General features: G+C 40.5%; 1 protein-coding gene across 15 annotated transcripts in view; it reads right to left on the bottom strand.

Moving 5' to 3' along the window:
* Positions 1-20,184, bottom strand: part of SLC8A1 (solute carrier family 8 member A1) — a 377,627-nt gene that overhangs the window by 64,564 nt on the left and 292,879 nt on the right. For 11 of the 15 annotated variants that reach the window (XM_045079185.1, XM_013044990.2, XM_045079186.1 and 8 more), the window contains one exon: positions 375-481. The exons of the other annotated variants lie outside the window; for them this stretch is intronic. In XM_045079185.1, coding sequence (XP_044935120.1) covers positions 375-481 — 107 coding nt within the window. The remainder of the gene's footprint in view (positions 1-374; positions 482-20,184) is intronic. 15 annotated transcript variants of the gene reach the window in all.

The following is a 20,184-nucleotide window of genomic DNA, read 5'->3' as shown; positions in this document are numbered from 1 at the left end:
GACGTGGTCTCCTTGTGGGCCACTTTCACAAATGCTTCCTGCTTCTACGAGCTGGCAGGAAGTACCCAGAAATCAGAGCATGGCCTCCATTTTGGCACGGCCAGCATCAGCCCTGCCCTTCCCGGAAATGGAGGCCGGGTTGACTGCCCGGAAAATTCGTCTCTCAGACCTGCCGTGTGCAGAGTGGTCAGGATTGGCTGATGGAGCCCCAGGCTGGGCCTACTGTGGTCTGGGGGTGGGGGGTGAGATCTATGCCCTGTTACATAGGTGGAGGGATGTGTGTGTTGTGAGCCACGTCTGAAGAGTGCAGGCATCCAGGGGGTGGCACAGGCCAGCAGAAGCTGTTGGGCTCTGCCCTGGAGCAGCTCCCCCACCTTTCTTCTCACTCATCTCCACCAGGCGGGGCTCTCCAATCTCAAGGAAGAAGGTCTTGTTTTTCTCATACTCCTCATCATCAATTACCTTGACTGATATTGTTTTGCTGAAACAGAGAAGAATAGAAATTGACGAACAAGGGGAAGAGGAAAGAGAAGAGAAGGAACATAGAGAAGAGGAAAGCCAGGTTAACGTGCTGCACTTCCAGACAAATGGCAACTGAGAAAATTCTGTACTGTGACTCTGTTCTTCCAGGAGGGGTATGGGATAGTTCTGAAAGAATGGAGAGGTCACCCAATGCACAGCTCCCCTGCCCAAGGCCATGGGATGATTTTAGGCACTCAGGACTCACGGGTTTATCATCACCAGCAGAAGGAAAAGCAGAACACAGATCACAATAATAAGAAAAGAAAAATATATTTATTTGGTAAATGCTTTAGCCGTAGGATTGTCTGAGCCGTGCCCTGGAATTCACTCATTTAGAACAAATAAGTAAAACACATCAAAATATCAACAGAGGTTATCTGTGAGTGATAGGCTGATTGGTCCTTTTTTGGGGCCTTCATTCTCTTTACTCTATTTCCAAACATAATATTTTTGTAATAAACTGCTATTAAAGTAATAAATGCATAAGACCATCACAAAATAAAATCAATCTCTTTTATCTTACCCCACCCAATGTCCTAGAATCAAACTCTTATTCAGACTAGTCAGATTTTCCATCTAGGTCACAGGGGGAAAATGTTCATGTTTTATTTGTCTTTCTAAAGATGGAAGCTGAGGCCTCCCAATAGCTGTTTTGAAAGGTGGGGGATGGGAGTCATGATGCTATACTGATTCTCATCCCTCCAAAGCTGAGTTTCAACTTTGACAAAATATACCATTTACACCACTTTCAAACTCCACCCGTACACCAAGGAATTCAGTTAAGAATTTTTCCCATAATCCATCTGTTAGCACTTCTAGCTTTAGGGTCCTCTGGTTGTGAGTGACTGGCAGACTGTAGGACAAATGCAAATATTATGCAAATCTCAATTTCCCATAAACCTGATGACTGAAGATATATCTATCTAATTAATAAAGGCTTTTTTTAAAAGATTTTATTTATTTATTTGACAGACAGAGATCACAAGCAGGCAGAGAAGCAGGCAGAGAGAGAGGAGGAAGCAGGCTCCCTGCTGAGCAGAGAGCCTGATGTGGGGCTTGATCCCAGGACCCTGGGATCATGACCTGAGCCGAAGGCAGAGGCTTTAACCTACTGAGCCATCCAGGCACCCCTAATTAATAAAAGCTTAATCACTTCCTGTATTACCACATACTCAGAGCCCCCTAAACCCTTGTTTGTCCTTGAAAAAAAATTTTCTTCCAGTAACACTGGCCAAGAACATTTCTGACTAAGGCTTTTGAAACAATGAGTTTACACAGATGCATAGTTTTAAAGTCGCGGACATTGTTTAGTTTTGGTGGAATTTTCTAGGTCTTCTGGAAGGAAATTAGTTTGCAACTTTTTATTTTTTAAGAGAGGTAGAGGTGGGTGGGGAGGGATACAGAGGAGGGAGAGAGGATCTTAGGTGGGATCCACCCTGAGATCATGACCTGAGCCAAAATCCAGAGTTGGACACCTAGCTCACTGAGTCACTCAGGTGCCACCCCACTTTTTAAAATTATTGATCAAAACCACCAAGTTTTATTTTGACCAACATATGCCAAAGAGCATCAGTGTTCTTTCCTAGTATGAAGGAGAAGAAAGGTAGAAGTTTCTTACAATTCTCGAAATTTCCTAGCCCCCATTTAATGTTAAATGCTTTCTTGGGTTAACACTGGGGAAATGAGATCAGATGATTGGTTATGGTCCTTTGGAGCCCCATAACCAGCTCTCTGCTCCTCAGCTTACAAATATCTCCACATGATGTTCATATCCAATTTCTCATTACTAAGGAGTTGGGGCTGATGACAGCGCCTTTTCTTTTCTACCTCAGCTGTGTCCTCAAAGACTGAAATACTAAGGCCAGATGAGCAGTTGTAAATGACTAAGGCAATAATCATTTTTTCAGAGAAGTTAGATATTTACAGACTTCCAACGGTGTGACAAAGTCCAACTACATGTACACAGTGAACAATTCCTGTCTAACTTCTGGAACTAGTCTGTGGAATTGACCTATTTACTTAGTGTGTGTGTGTGTAAATATACATATCAAATCAGCCTACCCTGACTACACTAGGATATCTAAACATTCCCCAATCTCCAAAAGTTATAAATTATTAGAGAAAGTACAAGAAGATGTAAGAAATGATGATATATGCATTCTTTATTTCAGAATTGAATTTGATGTTATAAGGGAAATCAAATTTATTCTACAAAAGTCTGCCAAACGTTTACCCTTTTTGTCATCAAACTTCTTCATTTTGGATATTAATTTCTGTCTTCCTGCCTTATCATCACAAACTGCAGTTGTGCAGCTCTACTAAAGTAACCAGCTATAAGAGCAAGCATGGGAAAGGGTTAATGGGCATTAGGAAGGCCATGCTACCATCTTCTGGACCTCTTGGCCCAACGTTGATTATCACTTCATGACTGGGTACACCAAGGTGGATGCCATGTTGCAATGCTCTTGCTTGTCTTACCTTGAAACATTCGACTTCTCTTTCTCCATCAAGTACTGCCAACCTATCCTACATCTCATCCCATGTTTTATTAGATTAGAGAAATAGAGTACAGTAGAGATGGTTGGTATAGCCTGGCTAAAAGGGTGAGGCTTTGTTTAGAAAAAGCTTCTAGTTTTATTCCCAAAGAGCAACATGACCACTCATTCAGAAATAAATAGAAGCAACCAAATAACATTGTTTCTTATTCTTGGCAAATTTAATCCTCTATTGTCCTAACAGCTTTATTTCCTATACTCTGAGTAGCTGATGAGTGTGAGATACATGAAGCCCCACACAGTTTGTTTGTAGAATAAAATAAGCACTGAAATTTATTTTTAGATTACCACTATTTACTAAGATCATAATCCTTAGAAAATGTTTCAGAATTTGATAACTGTGACACTGGAAAATCAAAGAAGAAAAAGAAACCAGTACCTCTGTAGGTGCCTGACCAAGACCCCTAAAATAGATGAGATTTGCATAATGGTGTATTTCAAAAACATTAATAATACTGTCCGTGGTGTGCCTGACAGGACAAACTATTAAATTATAAATTGATTTCGGTGCTCTTGCATAGCAAAACAATTAATAGGAAGCTTGTTTATGAAAGGACATTCTAGTCCATTGGCTGTTCTTTTTTTCTCTTTACCAATGGGATGCAGTCAAGTTTTCTTTCTTTAAAGATTTATTTGTTTGTTTGTTTGTTTGTTTGACAGGCAGAGATTACAAGTAGGCAGAGAGAGAGAAGAGAAAGCAGGCTCCTTGCTGAGCAGAGAGCCTGATGCAGGGCTCAATCTCAGGACCCTGGGACCAAGACCTGAGCCAAAGGCAGAGGCTTTAACCCACTAAGCCACCCAGGCATCCCAAGTTTTCATTCTTTAGATTGACAAATTAATCCAAACAAGACTGGAACAGTCAGGTAGACACAGCATTTCATCCAATGACAACTCTTATGCTCTTACTGCCCCAATAAGAAACAAATAGAAAAATTGATGTTATGCACTTTTCAACTACCATAATTATGAAGAAGATAAGAGCTTTTCATCTGATTTTTTTACACATTTCTCTAAAGTTGAATAGTGTACTATAAAAATGATGTTTTCTGGAAACTAGCAAAGCAGTTACAAATCTTATAACACTAAATAATTTCTCAGTGTAGCTAAAGTTTCTATGGAAATCCCTCTTGGTTCCATTTCTAAGGGGAATAAAAGGATTTGATTAAGAAAGATCAGTTTATTGAGTGAAAAAAGGCAGGTCATTCCTTTTTTTTTTTTTTTTTTTTTTTTGCCGTGCTTTTCTTTTGGTAATCCTAAACCAACATCTATACTTGACTTCTCAGTCTCTCTCTCTCAACTGATGGGTCTCAAAAGACCTGAACACCTTCCAACATTCTACCAAGGAGTTTGTAGGTCTGATGGTGACTCAGGCAGACGGTGCAAAAGGAAAGAAGGAGGTGGGGCTTTATTAGTGGAGGTGAAAAAAAAAAATCTTTAAGATACATTCTAACCTCTCCTCAGTAAGCCAAAGTAATCTGGGCCTCTTTTTTATTTCAGCCTCAATTTGCTCTTCTGTGGTTTCTTCTTCTCAAGACTGCCCTTGATATTAGGAGAAGTGAGAAAAAGATGAGTTTGAAAAGAGAAGAGACTCTCCTTTTAAATCCCCCTGCAAAAGATGTTAGTGAGGATTTCACATATTTAGATACTGCAATGGCTGTTTTAAAAATTATTATTTAAAAAATTAAACTCACTTTAGGCATACTGAGAGGTCACTGGACCTATGAGCACTTTACATTTCTTTCTTTTTTTTAAAGATGTTATTTATTTATTTGACAGACAGAGATCGCAAGTAGGCAGGGAGGCAGGCAGAGAGAGAGGGGGAAGCAGGCTCCCCGTTGAGCAGAGTTGGAGAGTCTGGCAACTCTCGATCCCACACCCTGAGATCATGACCTGAGCGGAAGGCAGAGGCTTAACCCACTGAGCCACCCAGGCACCCCGACTTTACATTTCTTAATTCACCTGTCTTTGTAACAGCCCTAGAAGGAACTTCTGCTACTTACCATTCACAGAGGAAACAAAGACTCAGAGAAGTTAAATAACTCCAGAGGTCACAAAGGGAGACTCCTGTAACTGGCTCCAAAGGCTGATACCTTCAATTATATAACCCACAAAGTTCCTTATTCATTCAGCTGTGCAGTATTTTTATGATCACTTTAAAGGATCTGGATCATTATTTTAAATTAATATAAAGGTTTATTGTTTCATCTTTATGTTAACAAGGACTGCTTAGATTAGCAATGATAGAATTTCAACTCTATTTTTAAAAGGAGAGGAGCACATCTATTTTTGATGGCTGTCCTAAAAAGTTGAATCATTGAGGAGACAGAGTTCCTATCAGAAGTAATTGAAAAGTGCCGTGAGTATGTATGGACTTGGCAATTCTGGAAACTTTGAGCCACCAACCAGTAGCTTCAGCCTCATGCGGAGGTGGAGTGGGTGCTTATTAGAACTGCAGAATCTCAGAGGCCATGCCAGACTCTCCAACTCTTATCTATATATTAACAAGATACCAGGATGATGCTATACATGTGAAAGTTTGAGAAGCATGGATCTAGAGAGAACAATGTGTTCTTTTATTAAGCCAGAGAATGAACTAAAAGCTGGGCTTGTGTTTTTAGAGGGACTGTCTGCCCATTAGAATCACACCTGGAGCTCAGCAAACTTTGAGTGTGGTGCAGGAGCCACTCAAAACCAGTGACCTCAAGCTCTCTAGTTGTGGGGCCCCAACATGAATAAAGTTTTTAAATGTTTTTTGGGTGGTTCCAGTATGCAGCAGGGACTGGCAGCTGGCTAATTAATGGAGGGCAGGAATATATGCCTGATGTTTCAAAGAATGTATTAAATAAAGAACAGATAGAATTGTGAGAAATTCAGAGTAAAACTAAATTTCAGATCTAAATAGCAGTCTATACTGAAACATGGGAGAACCATTTTGCTTTGTTCTTCACCATTGTTTTTTCTGGATTATGTAGAGTATTTAAAATTTTGTTTTCTCCTCTGATGAAAGGCTGGTCTCCCTGGGCCACTTTAATAGTGCAGGTGAGAAAACACTTTCAGCTTTCAGGCAGCAAAGTTTACACTCACACAGAGTGATTTCCTTCCCCGACAAAGTGATAGGAAGTCTGGTGATAGGCTTTTACACAATGGAAGTTCTATTTGGAAAGTAGAAAACCTAAGGATTTCAACTGCCACGTGAGACAGTAAAACCTCATCCTTTTGCTCTCAGAGAGTTTCTAAGCCATGTCAGTGAAAGGCCACGTTTGTGGAACTGGAAATTTTCCCCATCATGGCCACCACACTTAGACTCAAGAAAGCAATGACCCAGGTTTGATCACACATGAAGGCAAAAGACCTGGCAACTTCTCTGACCACAGAGTGATGTCATCAGGTAAGGCAAATTTGAAATCTCACTCCCAGTACAGCTGATATTAAAATAGAATAAGCTCTTAATACTCAAAAAGATGAGCCAACTTAAAAATGGGCCAAAGATCTGAATAGATGCTTCGCCAAAGAAGATCAGCAAATGGCCAATATGCATGGGAACAGATGCTCCACATCGTTCGCTATCGGAGAAATGCAAATGAGAACCACAATGAGATACCAATGCAAACCTTCTAAGATGGCTAGAATCAAAAAGACAGATAATAACAAGTATTGTAGAGAACACAGAGCGATGAGAACTCTCCTACACTGCTGGTCGGAATGTAATATGTTACAGCTGCTTTGGAAAAACCTAGCAGTTCCTCAGAAATGTAAAGACAGAGGGACCTTATGACCCAGCAATTCCACTTCTAGGTATATAAGAGATTTAAAAACATATGCCCACATACAAGCTTATACTGAATATTCATAGCAGCATCATTCAGGAGAACCCCAAAGTGGGAACAACCTCAATAGCCACCATCTAATGAATGAATAAACACAAAGTGGTGTGTCTACACAACGGAATATTATTCAACAATAAAAAGAGAGGAGATTTTGACACATGTTACTAAAAGATAGCAGAACATGCCACCCCAAAATATGCCATTTTGGTATAATGATAATTTGGAGCTATAGGCACTTGAAAAACAGCAGATGCAGGGTGAGCCTTTCTCTGAACTCCTCTATCTGCCTAAACACCGATGCTCCAAAATGATCTCCATTGTTACAGTTTCCCTCCCTGGGAATGTCGTCAGCCATTATTACAGGAGAGGAGGTTAGAAGTAGATGCCACATCCTGACAAACGTTTGTCACAGATTATCATACCTCCCATCTGTTCTTCTAAGGATCTCTTCATCTTTCCCCCAAATCATCTACTTTCCCCCAAGAGGCCTTCATCCCCCACCTCATTCCCTCCTAAGGTGGTATTTAAGCCTACATTTCAGCTACCTTCAAGAGTGACTAATTTTTCCCTGGGTGTCTCTCGTGTATGCATGAGGTGTACATGTTAATAAATTGGGTGGGAGTTTCCTGTTGTTTATCTGTTTTTTATTACATGATCTCAGCTATGAACTCTAAAAGGTAGAAGAAAATTTACGTTTCCTCCCCCACACTACAACATGGATGAACCTAGAAAACATTACATTGAATGGAAGAAGCTAGACACAAAAGGTCTTATATTATATAATTCTATTTACATGAGAAGTCCAGAACAGGCAAATCTACAGGGACAGAAAGTAGCTTAATTGTGGCGGGGGCGGGGCGGGGGGGAACGGGGTAAATGGGTCATGATGATCAATGGGGATGTGTTTTCCTTTGGGGGTGATGAAAATGTTCTACAGTTGACTGTAGCAATAGTTAAACAATTCCAGAAGTACACTAAAACTCATTGAATAGCTTATTTTAATTAAGCGAATCTATGACATGTGAATTATATCTTAACAAAGCTCTTATTAAAAAAAAAAAAAAAAAGCAAGCTTCAGCATAAATCCAGTCCTTAAAAAGAACTATTCCTTGGGTGAGAAAATGTGATGAGAACATTTTAGGTTTTTTGGTATGGAGTTACAAAGTTTGTCAGCCTCGCCAAACAGAAAACCAGACGGCCACATGCCCAAAGCTAAGTGCTCAGCCTGTCAATTCTGCTGGCCTTAATCCATCCCTTGTCCCAGGTTCCCCGCAGAATCGGTCCCTCCAGGACTAAGGGCTACGGATGTTGTACTTAAACAGGCTAAACATTTCTGGTGGCTCTGACCTCAGGCCTAGTTTCCTTGGCCTGAGTGTTATGGAGTATGTCAGAAGTGGCATTTCCTTCATGGCATTTGTTTAAGAAGAAAAGAAGAGGACTAAAATCCTAGGTCATGCTGCTGCCTCTCACAGAGTCCCCAGCTCTGTTCACATCACGTCGGGCATTATCCAGCACCCTCGCTGGCATGGATTTCTCTCGGCCTATGAGGAACTATGGGCTTGCTGTGGGTTACCTTTTTATCCCTTGGTTTACATCCTGGACCATTTTCAGATTTTTTTTTCCCTTTTCTTCAAAAATTGGTTTGATGACTGACTTGGGGATTTGGAGTTATGGAAAGAAAGGGGCATTCAGAGAAGACCCAGGCATGTAATCTCATTTTCTATAAGCAGCCCAAATCAACTCTTCTGTCCAATGAATATTCTAAATAGGATACACAGGCTGCTAGTCACATTATTTCTAATAACATTTTCCCATCATTTTTAACTTAGGAGAAACTTTGGGCATGGACTTGCTTGGGAATTTGCTCAAGATCCCATGTTAAGATGGGTCTTAGAGAAGGGACCAGGCCATGACTCAGCTCTTGTGTCCTTTGATGACACGTCGGGAGCATTAGACCCGGGATGCAGATTACCCAAATTCCTCTCTTGGTTCTGCCACTTTCTAGCCAAGGGGTTTGGACCAGTTCTGGCATCTTTCCAAACCTAAGTGTTATCATCAATCAAATGGAAATAATACAACTCACTTCACAGTGATTGTGACGATCAAATCATGGGTGTCATCATTCATCAGCTGTAGATGATACAACTTCACAGGGTGTTGCCAAGATCAAATAATTCAATGCAGGCCAAATAATTTTGCAAAGGACTGTAAGATGTTAGGAACAATTGTTATTATTCGTTGAAAAGGAGTGGTTTGTTCTGTAGTTCTTACTTGCCTGTTCACCTAGCCACCCAAAGGGGCAGTTGGCAGATGGCGGAGGTGGGTGTCAGGAAATATTTGATGGAGCAATGGGCCATAGCTCAAGTTCACTCTCATATGTAGCTTGGGATCACATCCCATATAACGGGCAAAGACAGGCCCCTAAACTCAGAGAAACAAGCACAAGGGCTACTGTTCAGCGTCTCAGGCCCAGCGTGGTGAGGTCGCATTTGACCACATCAGCTAGTTACACAGAAGGGACTGAAATCCTCCTTTTCCTGGAGCTCCTGCTATGAAGCAGAGCCTGACGAACAGGGGTAGTACTATTCTGTAATTTAAATAGACTCTGAGGTTGAGAGCTGCTAAAGTAGCTAAACCAAAGTAATTCTCCAGGAGGCCTTGTCATCCATGCACCGAGCTCTACATTATCAAGTGGTAATTGAAATGACTGCTTCAAGCAAGGCAAAAGGCAGGGACAACTAAAATCCTGCTGTTCTCTGGCGATACCAGGAGAATGATACAGAGCACTGGAGAGGGGCTTTGCCAGTAGAACCTTGCTCTATTCTCTTTTCTTCCGCTGACTTTTGTAACTGAAGGGCCACCAATTTATTTTTTTCCAAATGCAAAATGGGAGCCAAGGCAATTCATTTTTGATCTCTCTCCCTTTAGCATTGTCAGTTTTAGTCTCAAAAGAAAAACCTAGGAGCTACCTTCCTGGTCCTAGAAGACCTGCCTGGTTGACCAGTTGACAGAGACCCTGCAGGGATTCTGGAGTTATTGTTCCAATGAAGTATCTGCTAACAATTATCACGTTTCCCAAGGTTCTATTCAATTATGGCAGGCTAGTGGGAAAGCCACATGAGTCGAGTGTTTCAGAGAAAATGATACTAATGTGTTAAAAAATGACCAGCATTTTGTGATATATAAAATCTACACCTGATTATTGCTCCACTCTTCTGCAGTCCGTAGTGGCGGTCTTCAGGAGGGTAGAGTCTAAAATCCTGGGTTTGTTACCTAAGTGTATATGCTGAGACAACTTGTCAACCTAGTGAGAAATAAAATGGATCAAGCATCGGACCTCATGCTGAATACAGATCTTTGTCTAGATTTGTAAGAACTGTTTCATAATATTAGCATTGTGCCAGTTCCATGAGAGAGAGAGACTTTTAACCAGACGCTGGAGGGTTCTCATCATCTCCTAACAGCTTTTTAAACTTTTCAGCACTACCCAATTGTCTATAGAGATCTTTGCTGTCCTCCTTAAAGGGAACGAGAAAGGTCAAATTCTCTAGAAAACATGGTTTTGACAAATCCCTCAAAGGTGAGGATAAACATTGACTACTTTGTGTGGCATCAAGCATCTTTTCTTTAACGTGAATACAAACATCTTTGGTTTAGTTTTAGAAACTTCTGTGAAGTCCTCAGTTTGCCACTGCCCTTTGTAAGAATTTGGAATTCAGTGGAATTGATGCTATTGAATTGCAAAGAAGCTTTCGGTTTCCCATCCTTTCCTTTTCTTTCTTTCTTTCTTTTTTTAAAAAGATTTTATTTATTTATTTGACAGACAGAGATCACAAGTAGGCAGAGAGGCAGGCAGGGGTTGGGAGGAAGCAGGCTCCCAGAGGAGCAGAGAGCCTGATGCGAGGCTCGAACCTGGGACCCTTGGATCATGACCTGAGCCAAAGGCAGAGGCTTTAACCCACTGAGCCACCCTGGCGCCCCCCCACCCAGTCTTTTCAAAAGCTCTCTTCATTTTGGGCATTTTAAACATTCATGGGTTTTACTGAACTCTCTCCAGAGATCATTTCTGCATTTGGACCTTCCTCCTTTGTCAAGATTCTTTGTTCAAAGTGGAGTACCCTTGGAAGACGGTGGAAAAATTTCACTCCTAGAATGTTACAGAATAGCACATAGTGTATGCCGAAAGCATCTCTATCTGAGAAAGGCCAGCTTTAAAAATAGAACACCAATAAATAAAGCCAGGCCCTCTTCAGTTTTGTTTTGTGTGTGTGTGTGTGTGTGTGTGTGTGTGTGTGTGTATGTGTGTGTATTTTAATTTACATTCTCTCTTTTCCTTCCTCCCCTTCCTTTCTCGATGACCACGATATATTCAATGGCAAATCAGTCTCTCTCTGCATGCACTCATAGAAAATACTCTAAAAGATGCCAGGGCGTCAGGGTTGCTCAGGGGGTTAAAGCCTCTGCCTTCGGCTCAGGTCATGATCCCAGGGTCCTGGGATGGAGCCCCGAATCGGGCTCTCTGCTCAGCGGGGAGCCTGCTTCCCCCTCTCTCTCTACCTGCCTCTCTGCCTACTTGTGATCTCTGTCAAATAAATAAAATCTTAAAAAAAAAAAAAACAAGATGCTGCATATTTTTCTTGAACAGAGCCAAATGAAATCAATAATTAGTGATTGTTGCTGAGTTTTATATTTCACATTTCTGATGCTTGTCTAACATCTTATTGCTATTTTACATTAGATTAGGCAATCAATCCTTAGGCGTTCATACTATATATTCGATAGCTGTGTTTTGATTTTAGATTTGCATTTCACAATGTGGGGCTTATGGTTTACAAAAAATCAGAAACAGCAAATAATAATATTTATTGACTACCTACTCAGTGGGGTATAATGTTAGAAATGCGGATTGGGCTAAGGTTTGTTTATACTGAAGACATCATGTAAGGAGCTCTCCAGAAATTCTATTCCAATGTTCATTTATTTTCCCCCCAAATAACATAATTATTAAGGCGAATCAGGATTCTGTGACCCTGTCTATGGCTCTGAGTCATTGTCATTCCACAATATGGGTAGAGAAAATGACCTCCCAAGATGCTTTCTTAAAAAAAAGAATCAGACTGCAAAATTCTGCCTCTGCCATTTACTAGTTGCACCTGTGTGAATTACTTAGTCTTTCTAAGGCTCAAGCTCCTGCTCTGTAAAGTGGTTAAAATGATGGTATTCATCTCCACTGATTGCCACAAACAGTAATTGTGATAATACATATGAAATGCTTAACACAGAGGTTGCGTATACTAAGCACTAAAAGAATATTAGCTATTTTTATTATGGCCATGACCGATATTGTTTCAAGTTAAGAACTGGGACTTTTGGGAAGGAATTGCCTAATACTCTTGCAAGAGGCTTAATCTATCCCTTAATTTTCACCTCTTTAAAAATGGAATAATTAGATCTATATTATAAGGTTATTGAGAGGATTAGAAAGGAAAACAAAATCGTAAGCAATCAATAAGTGATGGTTATCAAAATCATTATTAAGGAGAGCAAAGAGAACTGAAGTATTTCAGTGAAGCTTAGTTCCTGGCATGAAGGGGTAGCTTAGTAGATAGAATTGGTAATACAGTCCTTTTTAAAAAAAAAAAAAAAAAATCAAACTTTCAGTGTCCATCTTTGGCTTTTGCTTTCCCCAGCAATCTAAGAAAAACAAACAAACAAACAAACAATTTGATTCTGAACAGAATTCTGTCCTTATTCATGTGAAATATCAGCAAGCCTATATTTCATGGGTTCATTTTTCACCAAATACAGCTAAAATAATCTGACTTGCTTTCAGATAATTTGCAGTTATTTCTCTTAAATTGCTTTTTCTGCTTATTAAAATAATCCTTGTTCACTGTTGAGAATTTGACAAATGCAGAAATAAAAAAAAATTAAAATCTCCCATAAGGTTACCTCTAGAGATCACCATTTAACATTTAAAAATGTTTAAAAATGTTCACTTTTAGCTTTTAAAATACACAGCTACGGAATTTGGACTATGTTTCGGTTGTATAAAAGTGTAAATAAAATTCGGTGTCAAGATTTTTCACCTAATGTATCTTGAACATTTCCTGGGGCACAATTTTTTTTAAGCCTTTCCTTTAGAATGGCACAATTTATTCCATGCAATGTCTTTACAATAATGTAATTAACTCTTTATGAATGGATTGCAAGTCGTTTTTCTCTTTGCTGTCCTTAGCTGTCTAGACTGATCTCTATTTTATAGGGGGAAATAAATAAAACAAGCCAAAAATATTATGAACTTTTGATGCTTTTTTGTGGTTATTTTCCCCGCAATCTTCCTTACATGCATGGGTCCTACTCTGGACTCCTACTGTAGGTGGAAGCTCCATCTTCTGTTGGCCTTCTTTGAAGTTCTTGTCTGAATTCTGCCCCTTAGAAAATCTGTACATCCATTTTTAAACAGGGAAATCCTCTTCTCACTCATTCCTAACCGTCTGGCTAGTTTTGCTGGAAAATTTTTTCAGGAATCATCTGCCGATGTTGTTTCCCTAGAAGGCCACTCTGGCTATCTCACTAAGCTCCTATTCGTTTCGTAGCAAATAATTCCTCATGCTAAATCACTCACAAATACCCGCGCTCATGCCCTTCTCCTAATCACCCACTCCCTTTTGTCATCAAAATAGCATTAGTCGTTTTCTACTCAAATTCAGTCCTTGCCTTCACAAACACCCCACCCTCCAGCCGAGAAGCACAGTCTTCCAATCCTTGATCACAGAAATCTCGCTTTTTACATCTCAGGATACAGGTGAGCAAACACACGCACTGCCATTGGCCAACACCTCAAAACTAGATAACAGAGTCAGGATTAAAATTCATCCCCAGACTTTCAGTCCACATCTGGTATTTGTTTATTCTGTTATTATCCTAGTGTTTTTCTTGTCTGGTGCTGCTGGACTCTGATCCACCCCTCTAGAGAAAATCTTTCCTTCTCTCCTCTCTTTTTAATGAAGTAAACGCTGGTGCTAGTAACAAAAGGAAATGCATGATTTTCTTTGTTAAGTCCCCGCATTTTTCTCATTGTCTGTTATGCCGGTGATGGCTTTATAAAGTACATGGCCCATAGGAAGCATGGACTTCCTTTAGTAAGGAGGGCTGTGTAGAACCGTGACCGGGTGAGTCTGTGACGGGAAGACGGTCCACAACATCCACAGAAACACAAAGTGAAGGAGAAATCAAAACCAACCCATAGTCTTAATTGTATCTCAGGTCTCCTGAGCCCTCATGGGTAGCAGTTGAGCATCTTGGCTTTTTCTTGGTTTCCTTCCTTCTTCCACGGTGTACCTCTAGTAGTCACTAGATGAGGAACCTGAAGATCTCTTTGTACTGAGATGAGAATGCCCAATAATGATGTGTAATATTTTTCCACTTAAAGAAGATAGTTTAATTCTAAAGGGACCCCATTTTCTTAAATCAAAGAGAGCAGCTATGGAAGGCATGGGCTTTGCAGCAAACTGGTCAGATGTAAATGCTCTGAACCATCTGCCTCTGTGTGGCAAAGTCCCTCCTCGGTGTCTAATCCAACCAGGCAAAAATTAAAAGTGATAGAAACCATGAATCAAAAAATAATTACCAACAAAACATCAAGGGCCTCGGTATGCCCCCTGCTTTGCGCTGCTACTTTCCACGCTGTGCAAAACACAATGATTCACTGGCCATGGACTCTCGCTGAACTTTTCGGTGGAGTGCTTATTTGGATGTTTAAAAGTCTTTCAGGTATTTCACTTGGTTCGGAACTGCTCAGCACAGTTATCATTTTGGAGCTCATATTCTTAACAGAAGAGACCCAAGGCACTTGATAGGTAATCATCGCAAGAGCAAATCAGCAAGAAGACAATTTAGCCTCCTACTGATGCGGGCAATTTAAAGCTTAAAGTCAAAATTAACCAAAAGCAGAATAGGATCTATTGGCTTTGAACTGAAAATGTGTTTTGCCTTTTCCCCTTTTATGCTTTTTATTTGTAATGGAAGTTTTCCCTAGTTAGATTCCCCAGAACCTGAACAGGTTTGCACAATGCAAATAATGCCATTGTTTAACAAAATTGAACCGCTAGGCCAAACACAGTGAGAAAGCACTTGGTGAGCAAATCTTGGATTAATTACAGGGCTTCTGGTGAGAGGCATTTTAAAATGCCCATTGATTTTAGGAGAAAATCTATAAATAGGATTTTCCATTTTTTCCCCATTTTTTATTTTGCGAAGGATGGTATGTGGTTCACAGTTAGTGCTCCAAAAGCAAATCCTGACCATTATTTCACCTTTTGACCTAGGCATAATCTTCTTACAGGGAAAGGTTATTGTTGTTATGATTTGTGCTATTTGACAAATTCTCCGGAAAGTCTGCACTTTTGTTCAGAGAATCTGGTAGGTGGAGAGGACATATGATCTCTAGAACGATGCTGGCGGCATTGATGGATTTACAGCTGTTAACTGCAAATATATAAACCTAACAGCTCATAGCACCGTGACCTTGGTCAATTCACCTTCCCTCTCCAAATTTCAATTTCATCAAACGTCAATTGAGAACTCCCCAGAGCTGACATGAAAAACAAATGAAATACCGTATATGAAAGGACCTTTCCCACTTGAAACATTTTCAAAAGGCAGGTGCTTTTATTAAACTACCTAGTTTTCATGTTCTCATTTCACAACTGAGCAAACTTAGGTCTCTTGATTCCAACTGTCTTTCCATTAGAGCTTCCTCAGTGACACTCTAAAATATGGATAGGGTATTAATATTAATCTTCCAATATTCATTTTGGAAAATAACAGTTTACTATGTGAACAGTCACACTAGTAACCACAGCAGTAATACCAGATGCCTCTCCATGGATCTCCTTTCAGAGTTAGGTTTTACATTTATATCACTAAAACACAGAAATTATAGCAGCAGATAAAATTGAGTGTGAGAACATGAGCTAATACTTTATTACATATGTATTATGATACTGTCCTACTGGATTTTAACACTTCTATTAACTTTTGTTATATAGAATTCGATTTAACTCATTATTAATTATAATATATGGTTCATTTAATAAAATGAAGAAATAAGGGAGACATAAGGCACATCTCACAGACTGATTTATTTCCTGAGTAAATCCTACTATGTCAGTAGAAATAAGAATTTTTTCGTATTTTGTACTAATTAGATCAGAAAAGCCTTAAATACTTATTTATAGATTTTCCTCTCTTTCTATTAACTTGCTGTCTTGGTATAGCATTCATAGGGCCTGAATGCTTTTTTCTACCAAATCATCTTTGAGCTTCTAGAATAATCAAAACCCTCTCCATAGTTTTAACTAAATTTCTTCCATGAGGTCAGACTTCCTGATCTAGGGATTCAAAGTTTAGCAAAGGTGGTGGTAAATTGAAGAGAGTCCATAAAAACACAGTTCTGGGTCTTTAGAGCCCCCCAAATGAAAATCTTTTATCCAAGCCATCCGTACTCAATGGCAACACAGCTGCCAAGGGCCAGGATACCCCTCGGTACGTCATGTGCCTCCCTCATGATAGTGAGCTCATTGCCGACATGATGATTTGCTTAACAGACCTTTGTGCTGACACAGCTATTCTCATCGTCACACGTTTGTACTTGAGTTTGCACTGAGCTATCAAGGTCTCTGAGATTTCTTGGCAAAAAGCAGCCCACATATTTTTTTTTAGATGAAATGACAGTGTAGGTTTGGCCATGGGAGTGAGCAAAATGGGCAGCGTGTAAGTGATTCACGCTCACAACTTGGACCTCACTAGGAAGGGCCCAGTGAAGTTATCAGGCATTGTTATTCTGTCCAGCCATTCCACAGACCTCTACCTAGTATCCAACTATGTGTCATGTCCATGCTAGGTGTCAGGGATAGAAAGAAGAATAGGGGGGCACCTGGGTGGCTCAGTGGGTTAAGCCTCTGCCTTTGGCTCAGGTCATGATCCCAGGGTCCTGGGATCGAGCCCTACATGGGGCTCTCTGTTCAGTGGGGAGCCTGCTTTCTCCTCTCTCTCTGTGCCTGACTCTCTGCCTACTTGTGATCTGTCTGTCAAATAAATAAATAAATAAATAAAAATAAAATCTTAAAAAAAAGAAAGAAAGAAAGAAAGACTAGGAAGCCACAGCTTAAAGGGAGGACAGTCATGGAAACCAAAGATCATCTACCTCCTTATGTGCTACATAGAAGCTAGGGCTTGGGCAGAGGGAGCTCAGAGGGTGTCAGAACTTCCCAAATGACAGGAATAACTGGACTGGGTCTTGAACAAAGAGTAGGGTTTTGCCGGGCAGAAATAGATTTAGGCTCAAAAAGAGGAAACACAAACAAACTTGGTGCAAATAAGAGAGAAATGAAAAGGCATGAGAAGTATAAGGTGCTGCTATAGTTGGTGTTCATGTAGTTGGAGGACTGATGGAAGATGAACTAGGAAAGAGAGCTTGGGGTCGGAAGAAATGCTATTAAGTGGGCACAATCTTGTAACAAAGAACCAATGGGCCTTTTTGATTATGGCTGCCATGATTTGCCCTTAAGGACAATCAGTCTTACTGAATAGAGCTTGTGTTGTAGAAGACTAGAAAGACAGGGAAAGAGAGTGCAGGGAAGCAGCCATGGGGAAAATGCCATCTCCTGGATGGGTAGAGCCTAACGTCCCTGCCAGATTAGCTGGCCAGGTTACCCCGCCAGCAGCACATTTTGAGAAATTGGCCCCCAGCCTCTAGTCTACATCTGTCGAAGCTGAAGAAACAGAAATTGCTTTAATGTTTTAATTTCTTTTCTGCAACCTCTTCTTTCTGAAAATTTGTCCATGGGTTAGAGAAAAACAAATTGAAATTCCATGAAATGGTCTCTCTGAGTTCCTCTTTTCGCTTGCAACGGTCAATTTCTTACAGCAAGGTGGGGGTCGTAAAATAAAAATTCTGCTGGAGAAAACATCAGATTGTAAAGATGACCTGATTTTCAGGAACAGAAAATCTAATTATCTACCATCAATTCAGGTCTGGGCACATATTTCATTTTATTTTTATCAGGTGTGAGTGGTTTTGGCAAGCTTTATGACAAAATATCTAGACGTACACACTTGAGTTTTTAAATGAAAGTATCAAAAACTAAAGTTTCAGATTAATGAATTACATGGAAAATTGCTGTCACATTAGATTATCTTATACAGTATTGGCAGGAGGATTGGTGAGAGAATTACAACCGAAATCATGTAATGAAATGGAAATTTACAAGTTGGGGTGTAGAAAGGGTAAAAAGAATATCATTCTTCTGATACAGTGAGCAGTCACTAAGAAAAGTGATTGATTCTTAAGCTACTTAGCAGGCTGTGTGTGTGTGTGCGTGCGTGTCTGTGTGTGCATGTGTGCGTGTGAGCACACACACACACACACACAAAGATAAGAGAGAGAGGGAGGCAGAAAAGAGAAAACAGAAAGAATATAGTATCTTGAGGTCTCTGATGAGAAATAGTAATTTACTATAGGAGGCAAATGAGATCCAAGAAGATGGAAGGCACAAATAGAATGACCTCTGCTCCTTGCTCTTCTTTGTTTAGGCAGATGGGAGCAGTGAGAGGTTGAAGGCAAAAGAGATAACAAGGGTTCAGCAGTAGCAGTTGGTGTTATGTCCGAGGGCCTGACTTGATTCATCACCCTGGGATGGACCAGCCTGAGAGAGGATGACACTGGAACAAGATCTAGCCTACTGGACAAGAGCCGGGGGCTGGAAATGACTGAGGCTGTACAGAGCCACCCAAGGGGAGGAACTCCGTTAGGACACACTAAGACATGGCACCCAGAAAGTATGGAAATGGTAGATGGAAGGTAGGTAAACCACTGCATGGGATGGGCAAGGAAGCATGGAGCTGAGGGACTGAAGAATAAACAAAACCAAGAGGTCTGAGGACAAAGCATGGCAGCCAGTATCACGTGGCAGAACCCTGTTCTCCTGGGAAGGGCCTCGATCCTCCAAGGGAAATGTCTGCAGGAAGGATGTGCTTTCATTAGGATGAAATTAAGTCCTGAAATCAAGACAGGAAGACAGAAGCTGGGTCAGCAGTCAAACCTGATTTTCAGATAAATTTTGGAAACCTGGCAGTTGACTGTTTTTTGTTTGCTTGTGTGTTATTGTTGTCGTTTTTCTTGAGCACCTGGAAGAACTCATAGGGTCCACAGCAATTTCACAGTATCTGGTAAATCACAGACTGGGCTGGAGAAGAGGTCAGAACCTGATGATCAAGAAGCTTATTGTGATGTTAGGCTAGGCTGGGCTAAAGGGCTAGGCTAAGGTTTCTAAAAACCCTCCCACTTCAGGTCAGAGTGGGGTGGGGTTGAGAAAGCTGGTTGGGGTCAGTCCAGGTATGTGGAGAACTGAGGAAAGGGATAAAGCTGAGACAGAATTTGGCTACCACAATGCCTTTTCTTAGACTCTTTCTACCTCCTTCCTCCCAAATCTCTTTTGTATGATTATATCCTTCTTTGTAATCATTTATAACTGTAAGATACTTAAGTAAATGGTGTTTTCAAGAGTCTAAGCATGGGAGATAGCTGACATAATATGGAAGGCTAAGGAATTTCATGGGGAGGAGATGATAAACTCTGATCTTGATATGTTTAATCTAAGCTATGATGGGAATGTCTTATCCTATGTGTGGAATATGGGCCTTCAGTGAAGATGAAGTGTCTTGATGAAGGGTCCCTATCTATTTGTCATGCCTATTGACATGGAAATTGATGCCCATCATGTGAGCTGATGGACTTTCCACAAAGTAGTGACCTCAGGGGGGAGAAGAAAAGCCAAGGAATGTAGAACCTGCTACTGTAATATGTTTGGTAACAGTGTGAAAAAGAGGAGATAGATAGACAGACAGACAGACAGACACACACACACACACACACACATCAAGGCACCAGTCATCAGAAGGTGGGAAATTGAAGCTTCAGGTAGGATGTCTTTTAAGTTGAAGCATGTCAAAATCAGAAGATCCACAATTGTAGAGGATAAAAAGAGGTCACGTTTTGGGTGAAGGAGAGACTACTGGAAATAAAGCCAAAGGGCTGATTTGTGTAGTGATTTGAAGGACAATAGGAAAGATTTTGAGTTAGTAATGTTGTTGTTGGTTTCAACCCAAAAGAGAAAGGGGATGAGATGGCATATGGTAGGGGTAGTCATGGTGAATGGTGACTTCTACATAGGAAGTGACTGGAAATGGATTCCTAGTGAAAAGAAGACTCATGG

Source organism: Mustela putorius, unplaced genomic scaffold, assembly GCF_011764305.1.
Source record: "Mustela putorius furo isolate JIRA1106 unplaced genomic scaffold, ASM1176430v1.1 tig00000281_pilon_pilon_pilon, whole genome shotgun sequence".
Lineage (NCBI taxonomy): Eukaryota > Metazoa > Chordata > Mammalia > Carnivora > Mustelidae > Mustela > Mustela putorius.
This window is presented reverse-complemented; position numbering and strand designations above follow the sequence as displayed.